The 23096-nt window shown below is 42.9% G+C and overlaps 1 protein-coding gene across 2 annotated transcripts in view; it reads right to left on the minus strand.

The window, feature by feature from the left end:
• rsrc1 (arginine/serine-rich coiled-coil 1) overlaps nt 1-23096 on the minus strand; it is a 324374-nt gene that overhangs the window by 284205 nt on the left and 17073 nt on the right. For both annotated transcript variants that reach the window (XM_034169327.1, XM_034169326.1), the window contains exon 3: nt 263-385. In XM_034169327.1, coding sequence (XP_034025218.1) covers nt 263-385 — 123 coding nt within the window. The remainder of the gene's footprint in view (nt 1-262; nt 386-23096) is intronic.

The following is a 23096-nucleotide window of genomic DNA, read 5'->3' on the forward strand; positions in this document are numbered from 1 at the left end:
CTCTCTAAATGTCCAAATCTGGTGAATTACTAGCTCTTGGCAGATGTGCTCAAGAGTACAGGTCCAGCTCCATGTTTGTTTGTTTGTTTGTTTATTTTATTTTTTGCTTCAGTACCTACAAAACATATTTTCTGTGTTGCACTAAGCAGAAAGATAATGAATTTAATGAAGGAGACAACATTCAGAACCAGTAAACCAAAAGAATGAAAAGATACTCTGATAAAACCCAGTGTGTGTGTGTGAAAGGTGATGTCTTTGTTACCTCCTGTCTCTGCTGTATGACCTGTACGAGCGGTGGCTTCTTCCTTTATCTCTGTCTGCACTGCGACTCTTCCTCCTGTGAGACGAACTACAGGACGAACTACTACTGGAACGTCGTCTTCGTCTGAAAAACACAGACAGAAACATATTTTTAATTAGGCTACCTTTAGACATTTTTTAAAAAAGCATTCATTATACAACAATTTACGATACAGTTGTGTGCAAACGTTTGGGCACCCCTGATAATTTTCATGATATTCCTTTATAAATCAGTGGTTGTATGGATCAGAAATTTCAGTTGAATATATCACATAGCAGACGAACACACGAATATTTGAGAAGCAAAATGAAGTTTCTAGTATTTACAGAAAGTGTGTAATAATTATTTAAACAAAATTAGGGCAGGTGCATAAATTTGAGCACCTCAACAGAAAAAAATACACCAATATTTAGTATATCCTTCTTTTGCAGAAATAACAGCCTCTACACACTTTCTATAGCTTCCAATGAGAGTCTGGATTCTGGCTGAAGGTATTTTGGACCATTCTTCTTTACAAATCACCCCAGGTTTGTTGGTTTCCGAGCATGGACATCCCACTTAAAATCACACCAAAGATTTTCAATAATATTCAGGTCTGGGGACTGAGATGGCCATTCCAGAATGTTGTACTTGTTCCTCTACATGAATGCCTTAGTACATTTTGAGCAGTGCTTAGGGTTGTTGTCTTGTTTAAAGAGCCAGCCCCAGCGTAACTTCAACTTTGTCACTGATTCATGAACACTGGTCTCAAGAATCTGCTGATATTGACTGGAATCCATGTGACCCTCAACTTTAACAAGATTCCGAGTACCTGCACTGGCCACACAGCCACACAGCATGATGGAAACACCTCTAAATTTTACTGTAGGTAGCAAGTGTTTTTCTTGGAATGCTGTGTTCTTTTTCAGCCATGCATACTACCCTTGTTATGTCCATATAACTCAGTTTTAGTTTCATCAGTCCACAGCACCTTATTCCAAAATTAAGATGGCTTGTCCAAATGTGCATTAGTATACCTTAAGCGACTCTGTTTGTGGCATGTATGCAGAAAAGGCTTCCTCTGAATTACAGCATTTTACAACATCTCCTTGTGCAAAGTGCAATGAATAATCGAACGATGCACAGAGACACTATCTGCATCAAGATCATGTTGTAGGTCTTTGGAGCAGGTCTGTGGATTGACTAAGACTGTTCTCACCATCCCTCACTTCAGGTTATCTGAGATTTTTCTTGGCCTGCCACTTCAGGCCTTAACTAGTACTGTGCCTGTGGTCTTCCATTTCCTCACTATGTTCCTCACAGTGGAAACTAACAACTGAAATCTCTAAGATAGCTTTTTGTATCCTTCCCCTAAATCATGATGTTGAACAATCTTTGTTTTCAGGTCATTTGAGAATTGTTTAGAGGCTCCCATGTTGCCACTCAGTAGAAGAGATGCAAAGAGGGGAAACATTTGCAAATGGCCACCTTAAATACCCTTTCTCATGACTGGATTCACCAGGGTAAGGAGGACAAGGGTCAATGAGATTACCAAACCAATTTTGTGTTCCAATAATTAGTACTAAATGTATTCAAAATCAATAAAATCACAAGGCTGCCCAAATTTATGCACCTGCCCAATTTTGTTTAATTATTGCACACTTTCTGTAAATACTAGAAACTTCATTTCACTTCTCAAATATTAGTGTGTTCGTGTGATATATATGATATATTTAACTGAAATTTCTGATCCAGAGAACCAATGATTTATAAAGGAAAATCATGAAAATTATCAGGGCTGCCCCAACCTTTGCACACAACTGTATGTACAATTAATCATTATAGTTACTCAAGGAGTAACAGTGACAATGCACTAAGAATGCAATAATTCTCAGTATGTCAAGCATTTGTTTTCATGAAAAAAAAAAAAATCACCCGAGGAATGTTTAGTTATTACTTGGTGTCCAATCCCCCTAAGCTGCGACAGTGTGCAAACAGCAATTTGCTTGATTTTGTGTGACATTCGTTGAGTGTCGCAATTCCCTCGCTTTCATCACACACATCGTGCATGGATTTTGAACAGTTCAAAGTTGGCGAGGCGACAAGGGTCCTCACCACACAGTCCCACACACTCCCAGAGCCGGCGGGGGTGTCAGGAAACCCTCTGAGTGTAGTTCCTGCAACTCATAACGTGAAAGAATTTTGTGAGGGGTTGACAATGGATGAAAGTACACTGTGAATGACTGAGACAAAAATAAGGATCTGACATTCCCTGTGCAAGACACACAAAAGCTACCTGGGGAGCATGCCAAAATAGTGGAGATGACTGGAGAGAGACAGTGCTTCTGGACGCGGCCAAGGGAGTCCAGCAGCTACAGCTCCACTGCTGACACACATGCATGCATGGTCAGTGGGCTGGACACACCTGTCCATGCCAGCTGGGATTATCTTTATTTTTTATAGAGGAGCACAGCAGGAGCCTGTGTGCAGAGGTGGGCTTCAGCACACGGGCTCCTGCTGTGTGCTGAAGCCCACCCCAGGGGGGTTCTTCACTAAAACATCAAATCTAGGTTTACATCTCAGATGTACCTTCTGGCAAATAGTAGGTGAACTTTCAGGTCTTTTTAAGAAAATCCTCCTCTATACCACTTCATCATGAAGCTGTGTAACTGGTGATCTAAAATCCAAAACTTGCACTGTGCACAATTTCTCCAATCACAGCCACAGAAGCCTATAACTTCTTCTGGGTTGTCTGGGTGGCTTATCTTCTCCTTCTTGCTCAGTCACTTAGTTTTTCAGAATTGTCTACTCCACACAGATTTACCAGAGTGCCATACTGTTTGTATTTCTTCATAACTGATGTAAATAAAGTCCAAGACATATTCAGTGACTTGGAAATGTTCATGTATCCATCCTCTGACTTGTCTGAAGAAAACTGGCAATAAAACTCATTATTTACAGGTATTATACCAAAGGGGCCCATTACTTATGCAACCCATTATCTTGGCTTTTATATTTTAATTAATTTATGTCAGGTTGTAGAGATTTACTTTCAGTTTGAGTTTAAGGAAGATCATTTTAGAAATTTTTATATTGAGAAGCCTGATTTACTTTTTGTATTTGAAATGTCATAAACAAATTAAAATGTGTGAAATACCAAGGAGCTGACTTTTCCAACTGTATGTGTTGCACATGGCACGATGACGTGCATCCTTTATTATGAAATTTCTTTGATTAATTTTCAAAACCTTTATTTTGAAGTCATCATCATTATTGGCACAAGACAACGTTCTCACCACCAAGATCGTCGACAAAGATGAGTCACTTTCTGCCTTAAACAGATGCCTATCTCTGACGTGTTCATGCAGGAGAGATGGAAAAAAAAATGAACGAAATAAATAATACACAAAGAGTCTGAGAGATATGCGAGCCACAGACACACACACAGACACACACACACAGACGATGTCACAGCACCAGGAGGTATTAAAAGCCAGCTTAATATATATATTATTTTTTTGTATTTATTTATTTATTTTCTAAAATTTAAATTGTTTAGGCACTACCCACTACTTACTTTGAAATCCGAGAGGTGTTTTCGGTCAGTCGCACATCCGGGTACTCAGTCTTTGAGGTTTTACCAACATGCTTAGCAACGCCGGTAACTGATCTAACATGGAAGCAAACCAGAAGTGACATCGCTGCAACAGGGTGGTGGATACTGATCGACACTGAAGCAAACCGGAAGTGACGTAGCCACAACAGGATCTTCATGGTGGATGACATGGATGGTATGGCATAGCGTCCACATTCAAAATGGTACCGCCCATGAATCCTTAGGGTTCATAATGGCGGATGACTCAGATGGCACAGTTGCATTTTTTTGTCATCACCCTTCGGCCTCATGCAATGTTAGGTATTATTATTATTATTATTGTTATTATTATTATTATATGCAGGAGTAGTATGAAAAATATCTTCAAAAGTAGACCTTTAATCAAGGGGTACTGTGGAGGGCACCCCCCCCACAACACCCCCGTTTCCATCTGGATGCACCCCTGATTTGCAGTCTGAGCAGGAACAATCAGGAATTTGTGCATTTATGTGGAAAGCATGACCTGATTAAGAGGTAAGAAGGTTTTATGTATTTTACGTTATGCCATCCTCAGAAAGAGATTTTAGGCATGTTTTGGGGGAAAAAAGCATTAGTGTTTGTGGTTAATGCTTCGCGGGTGTTTTAAGTTTAACCACAGCAACGACACTCAGAGACACTCAGAGCAGACTTTGAAAGAAAAGTTGGTTGGTGACCCCTGTGACAGAAGAATATGGAACATATATTTAAAGTACAACAGGTATCACCAACCCTTTCCTGGAGAGCCCCTGCCCTGCATGTTTTCCACGTCTACCTACTCAAGTCGCACCTGATTTTTTAAAAGTGGTGTCTTCTAGCTCCTAACTGGCTGCTCACACCTCGAGTTAATTGCCTGGGAGTGGAACAGGGAGAGTTAGAAAACATGCAGGGCAGAAGCCCTCCAGGAACAGGGTTGGGCACAGCTGCCCAAGAGCATTGAGTATCTTCACTTCACCTGTGCTTCGCTGTTGCTCTGTGTGTGTGCATGTGCCTGAAATGTCTGGCCTTGCACACAGGGAAACACCAACCCAGAGAGCAATCAGCAGCAGTAGCGTAACCAAACATTACTGTAACTGTTACTGTGTCTCCATAGAATTTCTTTTTTCTGTTCATTTGGGTTAGATCCCATTGGAGGGAAACACTACGATGCTGTGCCATGCAACTGCAACCCATGCTGTTTAATTTGTCCTGAAGATCAGAATGTACAATAATAATACTGTACAATAAGCAGATATAGTAAATACCATGATGTGCCAAATTGCCACAAATGACCAATTAATTGATTAACTGTGCAAATAGTAGAGAAGCTTGAATCTTCGACTGGACTGGGTTGCTTGCAACCACCTGGACAACTGAGAGCCTACACAGAAATTGTGCAAATAATTAATAGTTGCAGTCCTTTTATGCAATCTGCTGTTTGAAGTAGAAAAATGTCACAGAGCAACAACGGTGCAATTTAGAGCTAGAAATTGGGGGGGACAAAGGCCAGGGGTCTGGGGGCCGCTTTAGGCCCCTTGAAGCCAACGGTTTCTAGATAAGCTCAGATGCATTCTGAGCATCCAGAACAGTAATTTTAATGTTTTCAGAAGACCATAAAGTGGACACCATTTGATTTATACAATTTGAAATTGTGGATATAAGTACTTTATTCTGAGAATAGCCAGCACTGATTTTATTAACATCCTGGTGTAAATAAGGTATCACCACATGTGTAGAACTCAAAAAGAATGATAGGTTGAGTTCTCAAAAAAAAACAACTGCAATGTGGTAAAATGTATTCATAAATATGAAAGAACAGGCTCTTAATAATTATTAACTATCGCATACTGTATTTTCTTTTCTCAAGATTTATTTTTGCATAAGTTTGAACAAACAACAGATCATACGTTTAGGATAAATTACTTATCATGAATTTAATTTTCGAAGTGGCACTAATGACAACACTCATACTGAACATAATTTTGCTTGCATAGACTGATTTTGGACATCAAGCAATAATTGCAGATGGACTTTCTGAGGTCCCAGATAGCTTTTCTGATTTCCTTTTCTAACTTTCAGAATTTAGTAAATTAGCATATGGTCCATTTATACTTATGTGTAGACACTAGTCCCTAGAGGCAACTATTTTTGGTTTCAAATCTGGGAAAATGCAGTCCCAGAAAATTCTGAATGTGACAAACAAGAAACAGGTGTTGTAAACAAGTCAATGCTGCTAAAAATACAAACTTGCAGAAACAAAGATACTATTCTGACATGGTTTTGCACATAAGACTGACATGGTTTGCACATAAAACTGGCATAGCATGTTTCAAGTACACACATATATGTCAGAAAGTGGGGGGGACATACCATATTCTGTCCCCCCTGGTTGAAAAGGTGGGGGGGACATGTCTCCACCAAATTGCGCCCATGCAGAGCAAGGGTGTGTGCTCTTTTAAATCTATTAAGTGAACTACATTCAAACAGACAGAGACAAGCTCTTGGTTAATTGATCAGAACGTATGGCTTATAGATGAGGTACTGTGGTCCTGGGGTTTACAGTTCCCACCCAACCCCACCCTATTCAGACAGCCAATGACTTCCCATCAGCAGTAATGGACCTTGACCAGGCCTCATAAATAATTACCATCAACTGGCCTTGTCTGAACAACTACACACAGCCAGCAGATGGATGGATGGAAAGAGGATGAAGGAGGTCAGGTTCGACCACATGCAAACACAATGAATCATTACTAAACCAGCATCTTGTGCAACAACTGCTAAATCACATTTTCAAACTCGCAGATGACCAAAGCCTTAATGTGCAATTTATTGCGTATAAAAGGGTAGACATAAATGAGTTGGTTAAAGCGGTCATGCATTTTACAAGTTTCAGTGAACCATAAACTGAAAGGAGCAACAGAACTTTAACTCTGACAACATAAAGTGTGTCACACTGCCAAAAATGTACTCCACACAGAAAGCTAGTTGTTGCAGCATTATTTAAAAATTCAATTCAATTAATTTATATAATCGCCAAATCAGAACAAATTCACCTCTGGGCACTTCACATGGGTAAGGTCTTATCTTAACCCCCTTATCAAAAATAATACTAATACTAATAATACACTGGCAGAAAGAGGTACTAAAACCACTTCTTAAAAATGTGATCTTACATGATGTCTTCATGGAATGTGCATAATATACAAAAAAAACAAACAAACAAAAAGCCATAGGCTGAAATCAACATTTTACAGTTAAATTTCATATCTGAGCTCCATTTGCAGAGCTTTTATCTGGCATTCACCCAAACAGTTTGTGTACTTTGCTAGCCGGAGTATTATATATTATTACTGACAGCTGTCGAAGTAAGGTTTCTGGCATTTATTCCTGAGACCTTCGGGTAATGATTTCATATTAGTGCTTGACCTGATCTCTTCAACAACCATATTTGTAAAAATTTCAGTATTGCTACCCTCAAACAAAAAAGTTATATTGTTGTTTTCTGCTCAACATGGGCTATGTGAATATGCATGCAGCGGCATCATTTTGTAGAAGAATTTTTAGGTCCTTATTTGAACTATGATGAACTATCAAGTGTCCTGATCCGAACTGTATGTCCTCTGGTTGAACTACCAGGTGTTCAACCCCAAAAAAAGGGCTCTATTAGTCATTCAGTCTGTCAGGGGCTTTCCAAGGCCTTTTAGGTGCTTTCCCGTAGGCCACGTGCAGGGGCCTCAGGCCAGCTGCACCTGTGGCTGAGGCCACATGCGGGGGGGGCCTCAGGCCAGCTGCACCTGTGGCTGAAGGTCTTTTAAAAAAAATCAGTTGTAAATCCTTCACGTTTTAATGGGAGCGTTTGTCACATTGAAATAATGGCCTAACACCTGCTTAGGGTTCACTAGAGGACGCTTCCAATAGAAAACCATGTCTTGGGAATGAAATAAATAAAAAAGTCGAAGGAGGAGCGATGCCCGCGGGTCTCCAATAAATAGATGAGCGCGGTTGTCATATTCAGTCTCTCTAGAGGACTCAGTTTGTCTAAGCTCTGTGTCGAAGGCTTAAATAAACTTAAAAACTCTGTGCATTTTATCTTGCTTAAGGCTGAATTATTCTAAAGTGTTGTGTCCTTTTCTAGCATATCACTTGCAATTAGTTTGTGTTATCTAAAAGACGACATCCTGAGAAGACTAAAGACGAGCCACGTCAGAACTTGGCGAGCCAGCTTCAGGAGGGTCCAGGGGCATTCCGGCAGCCTGGGGCAGTCCAGCTCATCCCTCCAGACCGTAAATAACAGTGATCACGACTAAAAGGTAACCAGAAACCTTTTATAACTTCTGCACGATCTGGAGGAGTGAGTCGGGATTTCCGCCCAAGTTGACAGGTGATATTTTTTAATTGCCTCTTACCCAAAAGAACCTGGACTAAGAAAATTGATAAGAGACTAAAAAAAGATAAGATTGAAAATTATCAGGCCTTGTAGATAAAATGCTCAGAAGGTGTGTGTGTTCCCGGGAAAAAGAATGTCTGTGTGAGTGAAAGGTCAGGAATGTTCATGAACTCTGGTGCGGAAAAGAGTGCGTGGAGAACTAACCTGGATGCTTGGGGAATAACTGGTGTTGAAATTCGTTACTAACGTGCCGGCTGATAGCATGCGCTGTAGGGGTTAATTTAGGGGAGTATACTGACAAATAGATACAAGGTAATACAAGGTTATTTAAAGAGTTTAACAGAGACTGAAGTGAAATAAGTGAGAAAAAGAGTTTAACAGAGAATACGTGCAGAGGAAGCACAAGATAAGCGCCTGAGGGGGCGCAGTAGAAATACCGTACGTGATAAAAAGAGAAAAGTGCAAAGTAGCACAGCTGACAGTAAGTAAAAGAGCTCAATAAAGGACGTCATTTTTTAAGAAAAGAGAAAAACTATAAAAAAATAAAAAAATGAATGAAGAGTTAGTGCAGAATACATGAGAATTAATGAAGCAGAAAATAGTGCAGTAAGGCACCAAATACACGCTTGTGGGGCGTGGGAGAAGAATAAGTAATTAAGTACACAGTAATATGAGTTTTTTATAAGAAAAGAAAAAGAGAGTATTTTCAGTGCAAAGGCACATTAAGCTCACGAGGAGCTCAGTAAGTGAAAAAAAAAAGTAGAAGAAAGTGCAGAAAGGCACAGGATACGCACGCGAGGCGCGGTAAGGCGTAGAAATAAATGAAATATTGTATGCTCAGAAAGGAGCTGGTGAAAAATAATATATTAAGCACAGGATACGCACGCGAGGCGCGGTAAGGCGTAGAAGTAAATGAAATATTGTACGCTCAAAGAGGGCTTGTAAAAAAAAATAATAATATATGAAGTTGCTGGCAGCGCCGGAGAAGCTGTCTAACGTGAAGAAGAGATACATGCTTGAACAGAACACATTGGTGTTAAGTGAATAAAAAGGTTGTTTAAAGCCGTGGAGTGAAAAGTGGCAGAAGTCTAGATAGAGATATATAGAAAGTTGTTTTTAATAATTTTTTGTGTATAAAGCTTTTGAAGATTGGTGTGCGGGAGAGCGGAGAGTAATCGGGGAGTTGCAGGCAAAGCTGTGAGGGCTTGCAGGCTGGCTGACATACAAGATTAATGTGAAGAGTAGGTACGAGGAGGAGGCGTTTAGACCCAACAGAAGGACTTGGGAGGTGCATGACAGGCAGAGAGGAAAGTGTGAAACAGAGACAGTGAAGAAAAAGACAGGAAAAGAGACTGCTATGTAAATACAGAGAAGGTAGATATTATTTCAAAGAAAGAAAACTAATAAACAAACATAGCAGAAAAAGACAAGAAGCAGAAAGGTAAAAAATTAGAAGGAAAATAGAAAGTCGGGAGCAAAGACATTAGGAAGTGTTAGGGTTGTAAGAGGAGTAAAGAAATAAAATTGGTTATAAATCAAAAGAGTTAAAGCTTAGATTATAGTGAAAAAATTGACAGACTGATCAATGCTTGGGACAGTCTTTGATGGGAGACTTAAGTGATGATGAAACAATACTCCCAGAACATTACTTGACTGACGGAGACATCGAAACCCAGGGAATCAGGACACATTTTTGGCTGGAAAGGACCTATTTTGACAGTGTAGGAGCAGAACATTGGCAGGACGAACAAGAGATCAATCAGAAATTATGGCAGATTACTAAGGTAATCAATCTGAAGCAAAAGAAAGAACAATTCCCTCTAATTAATTGGGAGCTGCTGATAAGACGTCTGTGGCATCAGGGTTTAACCCCGTGGTTGGAGCTGCTTTGTGCTGATCCTAATAAAGAAATTAGCATACCATTAAATCATTTAATAACACTGCCAACCGATCCAGGTGAAGAACTGTTTCCTAGGTTGACTCTGACTGTGGTCCCAAGGAAGGTTCGGTGGGAAACAGGTAAATTTTCGTATTTAGTTAAAGAAAAAGAAGACGGGCATAACAGTTGGAAATTTAACCCTTTTAAGGGTTTAAAATACAAAACAGGTGTTACAGCCGGCAAGTTATTGGTCTGGATCAGGACAGCCCCTGAGGGACTACCAGAACACCATAGAAACACCTCACATAGCGTTTGTCAGGGTTACATGGGTAACTCTCAAGGTCAAGGTCGGGAAAGTACCCCGCTAGACTTATATCCAGGAAAACGCACTAAGGCCAACCAATGTATGAGAAAGTGGCACAAAAGGTCACATGGGGGCAGGCAATGGCCTTTGGTGGGATCATTTGATCCGGTGATGTGTGAAGCAGTTGCGGTAGAAATACAGAAAAAAGAAATTAAAGATCAGCAGAAGAACGTAAATAACAACAAAAAATGCACTGAAGAAAAAGAAGTTTTGGCCTTGTTCAAGCAGGAAGCACAGAGGCTACAGCAGAAAAGAGAAAAAATGACAGAGGAAAGATCCAAAGACACTAAAGCCAGTGCACCGAGCTGGGAAGCAGAGCCACCCCCATATAAACGTCATGATATGGGAAAGACAGCTGGACAATTTGTATTAGGAACTTGTGAAGAGGACCAAGGCATGGATGTGGAGGGCAAATTCACACTGACACTAAAAGCTCGAGAGCCACAAGGAGACAGGTCCTCAGTCTGTCAAATGGATCATACAAGGTCTCCAAGTCCGAAAGTAAGTGGTCGCTCACCACGACCAGCAGGGGGGGCCACAAATAACAGTGACACGGAGGCAGACGAGGATAAAGAGAGAGACCTGAAGGCTCCGCCTGTACATCGAGGTCCACTGAAAACCGTCCCCTCCCACCATAAGTCAGCCGACTGGACCTTCACAGGCTATAGAGGCTCCGAAGAGTGGCACAAGAGCTTCTGTGACACACTGGATCTGGCCAGAAGAGATAATGAAGAACTAGCTGAGCAACTTCGGCTAGCGAAGGAAAGAATACAAAGACATAGGGACGCCGAGGAAAGAAGAATATTACAACAATCGACGCCCAATCAAGGGAATCACATTATAGAGCCACCCACCCGAAAAATTTCTGGTGAGATCGTCATTGAGAGTGCAAAAGAGGCCCGACTCAGGCAAAGACAACAATGTGTAGCCAAAGACATAGCGGCTTTAGAACAGGATATAACCAACTGGATAGACTCCCTGGAACCAGTCAGTCGCACTCGATCTGGAAGACAGTATGGAGCCCCCACAGAAGAAGAGGAGGACGAAGACCTCATATGCCCATTGGTGGTTAGAAATGGTCATCATGTGTATACCCCATGGAGCTGGACAGACATGGTGGGGCTGGCCAACAGGCTGCCAGACATCACCCAAGGAGCTGGGAGATGGATAACTGCCTTAGAAGAAGGCACTGCAGGGGTAACCTTGTCTTTAGGTGACATAAAAGCCTTGCTAATGCATGTCATGGGAAAACATGACACTGAAGAAGTAGCAGGAAAGGTTGGACTAACACAGATGATGGGCACTAATCAACATGATGAAGTCCCCTTTAATCGCTATAGAAACTCCATGTGGGAAGGACTGAGAAGAAAGTACCCTGAGGTCTTGGATCCCTCTAAATTGGATGATGAGGAGTGGACACCTGAAGAGTGCCCAAAGAAGTTCCTGCACCGATTCCAGAAGAGATGGGCGGAGGAAACAGGAAATGCATGGAACCATTCTCCAGCAACTGAAATCCTGTTTAAAATAACTGTAAAAAAGGCTCTACCAGATGAGGTTCAGAAAGCCCTAGATGGAGTCGTGGGACTATCAAAAATGAATTGGGCTTTATACTCTGAGCATATTTGTCACCATCTTGAAATCTACAAGAAAGAAAAACAAAAAGAAGAAGATGCAGCAAAATCCCTGACGAAAAAATTGGTGCAGATGCAGTTGGGAGAGCTAACCAAAGTCAAGAAAGAAAAAACAAAGACCCAGGCACCAATGATGACCCCTGTTCCTTCTGAGCCGGCAAGCACGGGCCTTACGGCAAACACTGCTGCCACCATACAGGCACCTGTGGTAACAGCCACACAGAGCCCCCAAGGAGCAGCAGGAAGCACTCCTACAGGAGAGGTCTCAGCACCAGTGGAGCATCACTATCACTACCATAGCACTGGCACACCCGGAAATGGACCCACCTACAGTCATGGGTGGAGAGGAGAGTCACGGAACTTTCAAGGTCAAAGAGGAGGGTGGCGAAGAGGATCTCGCCAACCTTCATTTGGAAGCAGATTCCAGAACTCAGCTCCCAGGAACAGTCAAGCAGGACCGCCTATGGGATCAACACCCCCAATAGGGGATCAACCCTCTAATGAGTGTTGGAGCTGTGGACAACCTGGACATCGAATGAGAAATTGTCCGGCCCGACCTTGGGTTGGACCCTCTGCCTATTGGCAATAGGGAGGCCTAGAGAAGACAGAGGGGGAAAAGGTGGCATTGGCTATTTCGATGATACCTAAGGAGGAGCCAACCGTCACCGTTAATATACAAAACAGAGATTTCCCTTTCATGGTGGATACAGGGGCAACATACTCTTGCATAGGGAAAATGGGCGCTCATCTCCCCCTCTCTGGGTCTGTAATTAAGACCATCGGCTTCTCTGGGAAAACTCAAATAATACCTTTTACACGCCCACTTCCTGTAACGATTGCAGGAAAAACAATTGAAGCACCCCTGTTATACTCACAAAATACACCTGTGAATTTGCTGGGAAGAGACATTTTATGTAAGCTACAAACCCAGATAGTGTGTACCCATCAAGGACTGCAAATACACTTTCCTGACGAAGCACTCGCCAACATTATGGTGCTTATGGACATGGAAAACAAGGGCCGACCTGTGCAACCCATGGTATACTGGCTGAAGTTACAACCAGAAAATTCAAATCTCCAACTGGAATGGGAAAAATGGAAGCCCTGGGCAGAACAACACTATGAAGCAGTATATACACCTAGTTTACCTTTACATGTCACTCTGATGTTCGATGCCAAACAAGAACAGGCTGACTATGCATGCTGCTGGGATGCATTGATGAATCAACGGCTGTTTCACATAACCACCACAGAAATTTATTTAGGCCCCCAAGGGGCCGCAGCTTCTGTCAAGCTAACTTCGGCTGAACAATAATGGTATCAAGTGCCGAATGCCACGCCTCATGTGACCCTTTTAGTCTCAGAAAAGTACGAATCCCATGACCTAGGTCCAATGGTAAAGACAGCCTCAGAAGTTGAAGAATGGCAAAACATGGAAAGTCCACAAGTACATCTGTCAAAAGACCAGCAGTTTGTACGAATTAACTTAAAAGTAAATGATGAGGCTATAGCTCAAAAAGTGGAGCTCAATCCTAGACCAGAGGGACAGATGGTGTTATCGGCCCAACAAGAGAAATTGTTAGAGCAAATACCACCAGTGGTGTGGTCCAAAAGCAAAACAGATGTAGGACTAGTAAAAACAGCCTTACCAGTAAAAATAAAAGTAAAACCGGGAGCAAAACTGCCTCACCAAAGGCAGTATCCATTAAAGCCTCAGGCTATTGAAGGCATAAAACCAGTAATTAAGGGACTAATGACAGCTGGAGTTTTAATAAAAACTGCAAGCCCATGCAATACTCCTATCTATCCTATCCCTAAAAACAATACCAAAGAGTATCGGCTGGTACATGATCTGCGTCCTATCAATGCAATAATAGAAATGGATGCACCTATAGTACCTGATCCGCATACTATACTATCAAGCATCCCTGCTGGAGCAAAATGGTACACAGTAATCGATCTGTGTTCAGCCTATTTCAGTGTGCCTGTGCACCCAGATTCACAACATTTGTTTGCATTCACATTTCTGGGACAACAGTTAACGTATACACGGCTACCTCAGGGACTGAACCTGTCCCCAGCCATCTTTAACAAAGTCCTGGCTGAAGATTTACAACACCTTGACATACCCAGTACATTGGTGCAATATATGGATGATCTCCTTATTGCATCAGAGACTCAAGAACAGTGTGAAAAAGATTCATTAATTGTATTGCATGCATTGGCAGATGGAGGTCATAAAGTAAGTAAGGACAAATTGCAGTTCTGCAAACAACAAGTAGAATACTTGGGAAGACAGTTGTGTGGGAACACGCGATGTATAGCCCCAAGCCAAGTGGAGGCTATAATCAAGGCTCCCAAACCCCAAACAGTGGGACAGATGCTTTCATTCCTTGGGATGGCAGGGTACAGTCGGCCGTGGATTTGTGATTATGCTATAAAAACTGCACCTTTGCGTGCCATGATTAGAGCAGTGGGGCAAACAAGCAATGCAGCTCTCCTCGTCTGGACAGATGAGGCAACGGGAGCTTTTGAGGCCCTAAAAACAGACATGCAATCTGCTCCCGCATTAGGTAACCCAGATTATGGGAAACCTTTCCATTTGTATGTTACTGAAAAAGCTGGATATGCTTGTGCTGTACTAATGCAGGAAACAAATGAAGGAAAACAACCATTGGCCTATTATAGTACAAAGCTTGACAACATTGAAACAGGATTGCCACCATGCTATCAGGGTCTAGCAGCAGCTGCCTTTGCATTTCAAAAAGCATCATCCATAATCATGGGACATGCAGTAACGTTGTACACGTCGTATCAGTTACATGCCCTGCTAACCAGTCAACGTTTTGTCTTAACACAAGCTAGACGCACTGGATATGAAGTTGTGTTGTCCGCCCCAGAAATAACAATACAACGTTGTCACACGGTGAATCCTGCCACCAAATGGACCACACCGTTAGATGGTACTCCACATAACTGTGTGGCAGAGACAGAGAAATTTTTGAGAGCCAGAGAACATTTGTATAATCACGCCATAGATGCAGATCTAACCCTGTTCGTGGACGGCTCATGCTTTCGGGATGCCGCGGGATTGCATGCGGGTATGGGGATAGTTAAACTAAACACGGATGGCAAGACCTTTGAATTACTGGAGTCCCAAGGAATTGATCAGCCTTGTTCAGCCCAACTGGCAGAAATCAAAGCCTTAACTATGGCTTGCCAGATAGCTAAAGATCAACGTGTTAATATCTACACAGACTCAGCCTACGCTTATGGCGTATGTCATGTACATGCAAACATTTGGAAACAAAGGGGATTCCTGAGAGCAGATGGCACCCCTGTCACTCATGGAGAAGCGATTTCCCAACTGTTACAAGCTCTCCAATTACCGTCTGAGGTAGCCATCATTAAATGTGCAGGTCATCAAAAGAATAATAACATCATAGCTCAAGGTAACAACTTAGCAGATGACGCAGCTCGCAAAGGAGCACAAGGAGAAAATATGTTTCCCCTGCTAACCATCCAAGATTGTGCCCCACTGGTTTCACTTGACGCACTGATAGTGGCTCAAAGTAGGGCCAGTGGAGAAGAAAAACGAATGTGGGTTAAACGAGGCGCTATTGAGACACGCAGTCAGGGGCCAGCGGACAAGCTGTGGCGCAGTAGTCATGGACATTTTGTGTTACCCACCAATTTATTACGACATGCAATCATTTGGGCCCACGGACCCGATCATTGTTCGCGAGTCCAAATTATGAACAAACTAAAAGCTGTCTGGTGGTCACCATATATGGCAGCTACAGTGGACCGTTTGTTGAATGAGTGTCAGGTATGTGCACAGTACAATGTCCGGAAATCATTCACAGCCCCTTTAGCCCACATTCCGGTCCCTGATGGGCCATTCAGACATCTTATGATGGATTTCATAGACATGGGAGCTGAAAACCGAGTTAAACGAATGAGATATGTTTTGGTAGTGATATGCAGATTCAGCCGATGGATTGAGGCAGTAGCCTCTGCAAATCAAGACCATAAAACGGTAGCCAAATTTCTGTACCGAGATGTCTTTCCAAGATTTGGCATTCCAGATACTATCTCATCTGACAACGGTAGGGCTTTTGTAGCCAAGGTTACACAAGAAACATTCAAACAATTAGGTATCAAACAGAAGTTTGGGTGTGTTTATCACCCTCAATCAAATGGGGCGGTGGAACGGGCTAATGGCATTTTAAAGAACAAACTAGCAAAAATCATAGCAGACAGCAATGGCAAACTAACCTGGCTGGATGCGTTGCCGCTTGCTTTATTGTCAATGCGCTCACAAACTAACCGACTAACCCATTTGACACCATTTGAAGCTCTTACAGGTCGGCCGATGCCTATTCCATACCTGAGAGGACCCTACGAAGGACCATCGCTGGAGCAGCTACAAGACGAATGGCATAATTATCTGAGACAGTTAACCCAAATACACAAAACTATCTTTTTGCAGGTCAAAGGTGCTACAGAAGACAGAGAAGCAGAGATTCCACTCGAAAATCAGAGCATCCAGCCTGGTGATCTGGTTTACGTCAAAGTGTTCAAAAAGAAGTGGGACAGGCCCCGCCGAGAAGGTCCTTTTAAAGTTATTCTTGCCTCACGTACAGCAGTCAAAGTAGACGGTAAGGACACTTGGTTTCATTTAAACCACTGCTGTAGGGTTGGTGGCCCAGCACCCCTGCGGCCTCGGCAAGCTCGTCTTGGCAGAGCCGCCGGGCCAAGGGGGGAAGCAAGAGAAGCCAGAGACCCTACAGCAGCACCGAGGGACGGCCACGCCTCCCTGCAGCCAGAAGAAGCACCGAGGGAAGGCCACGCCTCCGTGCAGCCAGGCGAACACCGGCCAAGGCGCTCACAGAGACTGATTGAACAAAGACGACGCACAGCTTCAGAGAGTAGTGGATCCCTGCCAGATAGAGCAGCGACAGACTCAGATGCAGACTCAGAAACAACTGGAGACGCAGGCCAACAGACAGACAGAAATACAGACCGACAGATAGACAGGCCACAGGAGACATCAGACTCGGACAGCAACTTAGATTTACCGACAGAAGAACCACAGGAAGTACAACCCAGACAAAGCACAGATACACCACACATCCCTAGTGACAGCTCATCTAGTGACGGCTCACTCAGTAGCACATCTAGTAGCACATCTCAACAGTCATCAGAGCAATGATTAAGGAATTATTCAAGGGATTGACAATACTACTGGTGGTCAGTATGGGAGAAAATAGACATCCAAAACATACAACGGACTGTGCCGTGGCCATGGCCGCAATAGCAGCTAAACAAGGCATTCTAAACACAGGAAAAACATATAATTTGGTATACATTAAATCAAAAGCCTACAAGAACATAGGAATACAGGGAAAGCTGGGGGATTACATATTAGGCAAAGCCATTAGCATCAAATGTGAAGAGGAGGGAACACTCAACATAGAGGTAATTTGTGATAAAAGAGGATGCAGGGAAACCAAGCAAGACGTAACTGTTACAGTACATGAAGCCACAAAATGGGTAAAAATCAAACCAAGGAAAAAGAGGACAATTAGAAGCCTAGAAATAAGCAGTCACTTAGGGAGATGGGATCCCAGTATAGACCTAGCCCGCACACAAGGGCTGAAGACCAATTTATTTTACCAATGGTTGAAATTTTCGGCTAGGCAGATCAGTGAAAAGCCTTGCATAGCCTGTCACCGGAAAGGTGTGATACCTCAGGCTAAACCCCTACCTGATATCAACAACTGTTATAGGAGCCCCCAACATAACTCAGACCAAGCAGAATGCTATACACAATGTGTTCTGAAAATGGCAGTATTTGATGAAAAATATGCTGCCGACAGTAAACTTTGTCCAGTGCCTCTAAGTACAGAAGGAACCGTTCCACCTATGATTAAAATAGAGAAAGGGATGATACACCCATTCTGTATAGCTAAAGGCTTAGTAGCACAATACATAAGCGATTGGCAGGTAGGGACGACCCAGTCAAAACACCACATACAGTGTATGCAAAAGCAGCAAGAATACAAACCGGCCAAAACAGCATGGAACATTACCGTCTGTCACACCCTGCCAGCAGCAGGCATACAGTGTGAACAAACAGTACCGGCCACAGGGGGGTCTGTAATTGGACTGAATCTCACCCATGCTTCATGGATATCTACTCCAAATTTAGCTAAGGGAACAGTACCCTTAGCTGACATCTTTTGGATATGCGGACAAAGAAGGAAACTCCTGTCATCGCTGTCCCCTAATTGGAAAGGCCTTTGTGCTCCTGTGATGCTCACAGGAGCTATAACAGTAATTGAAATGCCAAATGCAATACAACCCATGCCACAGAAACTTCGTAAGAAAAGAGGAATAATGACGTTTAAAACAGACTACAACATCACAGTAAGAAACGGGATACCAGAAGGGATACCCCGACAATTAGAAGCCATAGACAGTAGCAGAGTTAAAGCAGATGAAGACGCGGATAAATGGGGATGGGCATTGGCTCTGTTCGGGGTTACTCCAAAAATCCGTTCTAGGTTCCAGGAGGTGCAGTGGATTAATTACTTGTGGTATAATCAGCAAAGATACCTGAACTGGACATTGGCAGCAGTAGGAGCCTTAACTGAGCAACTGCACGCCACCTCGCTAATGACAATGCAAAATAGATTAGCTATCGAGATGATGATGGCTGATGAACAAGGAGTTTGTATTATGATCAAAGCCACCGAATGTTGCACAGCTATTCCCATACGTACAGGGGAAGACGGAAATTTGACAGAGCTCTTAATCACACTTGAAGAGATGCAACAGGAACTGTTAAGTAACTCCATAGGAGGGAGAAATGAAACTGACGATTCTGGATACATTGTAGGGAATGGAATGAATATTGGCCCACTATTTTCACTGTTTGGGACTCTAAGGAGAGGGTGGATATCATGGAAAGACTGGTTATATCAGATAGGTGTAATCTTGGCACTAACAGGGGTGGCGGTCTTGCTGGTAATATGTTGTGGCATTCCCTTGATAAAATTTCTGGTCAATAAATTGATTTCATCCACAGTAGGACAGCTCCCACTGTTAGCCATCCGAGCCCTGGAAGAAAGCACAAACGAAACAGACAGAGAACCAGAATATATGGAAATGGATGAAATACCAATTATCCTCCCCGACAGCCCCCAGCTACCTAATATTGTGGCGTACACCCCAGATAGGGAGGACTGGGATGGACCGTGCTTGGTGATATTGTAGACGAGGAAGAAGACATGCACGCACATTTACATTCACACACATGCACCCACAAAAATGAGGGATAGGATAGACAATATCTGAAAGAATGACATGGAGCTGTAATAATGAATGTATATGTATATTACTAGGACACAGGAGTATGGCTGAGAGACCAGACTCCCCTGATCAGGGACCTATGCCTGATCTGCCTCTATCAAGTCTGATTGGACTCTCAGAACTTGTTTGGAGAAGAGGATATACAGGAGGGATGGTCGAGACATGATTGGTCGCCACAGCCGCCATCCATCCAGCAGCTAAACCAGTTGGTAACAGAAGGATCTTCATCGTTCCAGCACCTGGCGATGACGGCTTCACAGAATCTGCCTGCAGCAAGAGTCGGCCCGAGGACTCCACCATCACCTGAAGGACCCTTTGGACTCAGGAACACACCCCTTCCGCAGATGCCATGGAGACAGTCACATGTGCCAGTGGCAACGATACCCTCCAGGGGAGGCAGCCAAGGTCGGCCATATGCAGCAACTGCCCGAGTGCATCCTAGACCCAATTCACTGCTAGGACCTGTCCCCAGCTTTCCACCCCCAAGGCAGGAGAGATATTCTGATCAGCCCAGTGCCTCTGGAGGAGGATCAGCAGGGGTAGACCTTAGCTGAACTCACCCACCAGGACAGAGGGGAGCTTTGTACAGGCTGCTAAATGCCCAGAGTGTCCCAACCACTTGCCTGTGCGACATCAACAATACTCCCCCCACACACGAAATGCCTTCCCCCTTGTACTTCCTGTCCCCTGGACTGCACAACCTTAATCTGGTCATGGTCACCCCACTGGACATGGCAATCTTGGTTCAAGAGCTTCGTCTTCCACAAGAGTCTGTTCCAAAAACCTTGGAGCAGCTCCTGCCCCTCACAAATCACATTCCCCATGGGCTATTTGAGGAAATCATGCCACAACTGAGTCAGACAGCTGCATACCTGTTAAGGATACACCGTGACAATGCCAACATCTCTTGTGCTCAGGAGGGCCTCCATACTCAACTGTGTGGTCTTCAGTCTAGTATGGACATGCTAGCCAGCATGACGGAGCATATGGAGAGGGAACATCTAGGGCTGGCCACCACCACCCTGAATGTGGGCAAGAATTCTCTGGGGGCCCTGTACAACCTGGCCAAGCAGCACAAGGAGATGGAAAGATCCATCAGAGAACTGCACGACTGTCTGAAAGCCAGAATTCCTGATCCTTCCCCCACTACCCCTGAAAGGCCAACCTCCCCATATTGCCCAACTTCTCCCAAAACTTCAGACGCTGAGTAAATGCTGAGGAGCGCAGACTGACGTAATGGCACTGAAAACGGACTATGATCTTGGTTCTTGAGTTTGAATTGCGGACTGGTTTCAGAAATCTGAGTGTAAATAAAAACAAAGAAGGATATATGTTAGTAACGAAGGTCGGGTAAATGTCTGTCCTTACCATCATCTGCGTAACACAGATAAAGCTAAATGCGTACACATAGATATCACATTGCAAAGTTATAAAAAGGGGACCCTTACACGGCGTGTTTGTAGATTTAGTAGTAAAGATGCACCATAGGGACCCCTTTTTCTTAAATTATAGCATGCCTCAAGAGACATGCATCGCCTAAATTTGGCGTCTGGCCAAAAAGGGCATTAGAAAACAAGCTGAAAAAGAAGAAAAACAAAGTGGAAAATGTTGAGAAATGGCCTATAATGAAAACCATTATATGATTGACTAAGGCAAATGACTTAAGGACGGACATGAAGGGAAACCATTTATTGTGTTTTATCATTTAACTAGACATAGCTGCGCTAACCTTAGAATAGTTTCTTGATTGGTTGACTAAATAGTGGTAACGTAGGGGTTATTTGATGCATTTAAATAATAAATGTGGGACGCTTTAACAAAATAATATGTAGAACCAAGTATAATGGGTTGGAGCCTCTGGTTGAGTGAGACAATAGATGCCAGAAGATGATTGGTTGCACTGATGTCAATGTGAAGCCTTTACTTTGCCATGATTAAGAAGTTGCTGTAACTTGTTTTATGTGGCCATTTTAAGTGCCTTGAATTACACCAAAACTCAATGTTTGAATGTCACCTTGCGTTGATATAATCCAGCTAATTGATCACCTTGTGCCTTAGTATGTAGGTTCACCTGCACTTCAATATATTTACCGTGTGAAGTATCACTGATATTCATATCCGCACCAGAGTTATCAGTAATTCGAGTGATGTGTTTTTCTTTTTTATTGCAATGCACAAATGAGGATGTCTTGTCGGACCCAAGAGTATAGTTGATGTAATGGGACTCTTTCGAGTCCCAGAGGAGGGACTGTAGAAGAATTTTTAGGTCCTTATTTGAACTATGATGAACTATCAAGTGTCCTGATCCGAACTGTATGTCCTCTGGTTGAACTACCAGGTGTTCAACACAAAAAAGGGCTCTATTAGTCATTCAGTCTGTCAGGGGCTTTCCAAGGCCTTTTAGGTGCTTTCCCGCAGGCCACGTGCAGGGGCCTCAGGCCAGCTGCACCTGTGGCTGAGGCCACGTGCGGGGGCCTCAGGCCAGCTGCACCTGTGGCTGAGGCCACGTGCGGGGGGGGCCCCAGGCCAGCTGCACCTGTGGCTGAAGGTCTTTTAAAAAAAATCAGTTGTAAATCCTTCACGTTTTAATGGGACCGTTTGTCACATTGAAATAATGGCCTAACACCTGCTTAGGGTTCACTAGAGGACGCTTCCAATAAAAAACCATATCTTGGGAATGAAATAAATAAAAAAGTCGAAGGAGGAGCGATGCCCGCGGGTCTCCAATAAATAGATGAGCGCGGTTGTCATATTCAGTCTCTCTAGAGGACTCAGTTTGTCTAAGCTCTGTGTCGAAGGCTTAAATAAACTTAAAAACTCTGTGCATTTTATCTTGCTTAAGGCTGAATTATTCTAAAGTGTTGTGTCCTTTTCTAGCATATCACTTGCAATTAGTTTGTGTTATCTAAAAGACGACATCCTGAGAAGACTAAAGACGAGCCACGTCAATTTCAGTGCACACAAACATTCACTGCAAGCCGATTATTGAACAATCAACATATAAGTCAAACTTCCCCCTCCATGACCCACCTCCTGAAAAAAGATGGAATCTTTCATTTCTGTGTGTTCAGTGACACTGTGCAATGCAAATTCCTTCCATACTTTCCTTCTTGCATGGTCACTCAGATTTTAAGAACTGCCTACACCTGACAGATTTACAATACAGAACCATACTGTAGGTATTTCTCCAAGACGTGTTCAAGTGACTTAGAACTGTTCATATGTCCATCCTCTAACATATCTAAAGAAAACGATGACTTGTACTGGTAATCTCATATAGTTTGTACAATTCCAATGAAGTTGTAACGTTGTGTAAAATGTAAATAAAAACGGAATACAATGATTTGCAAATCCTCTTCAACCTATATTCAATTGAATACACCACAAAGACAAGATATTTAATGTTCAAACTGATAAACTTTATTGTTTTTGTGCAAATTTTGACTCATTTTGAAATGGATGCCAGCAACAAGTTTCAAAAAAGCTGGGACAGTGGTATGTTTACCTCACTTTTCCTTCTAAACAACACTCAATAAGTGTTTGGGAACTGAGGACACTAACTGTT

The sequence above is a fragment of the Thalassophryne amazonica genome, chromosome 4 (assembly GCF_902500255.1).
Source record: "Thalassophryne amazonica chromosome 4, fThaAma1.1, whole genome shotgun sequence".
NCBI lineage: Eukaryota > Metazoa > Chordata > Actinopteri > Batrachoidiformes > Batrachoididae > Thalassophryne > Thalassophryne amazonica.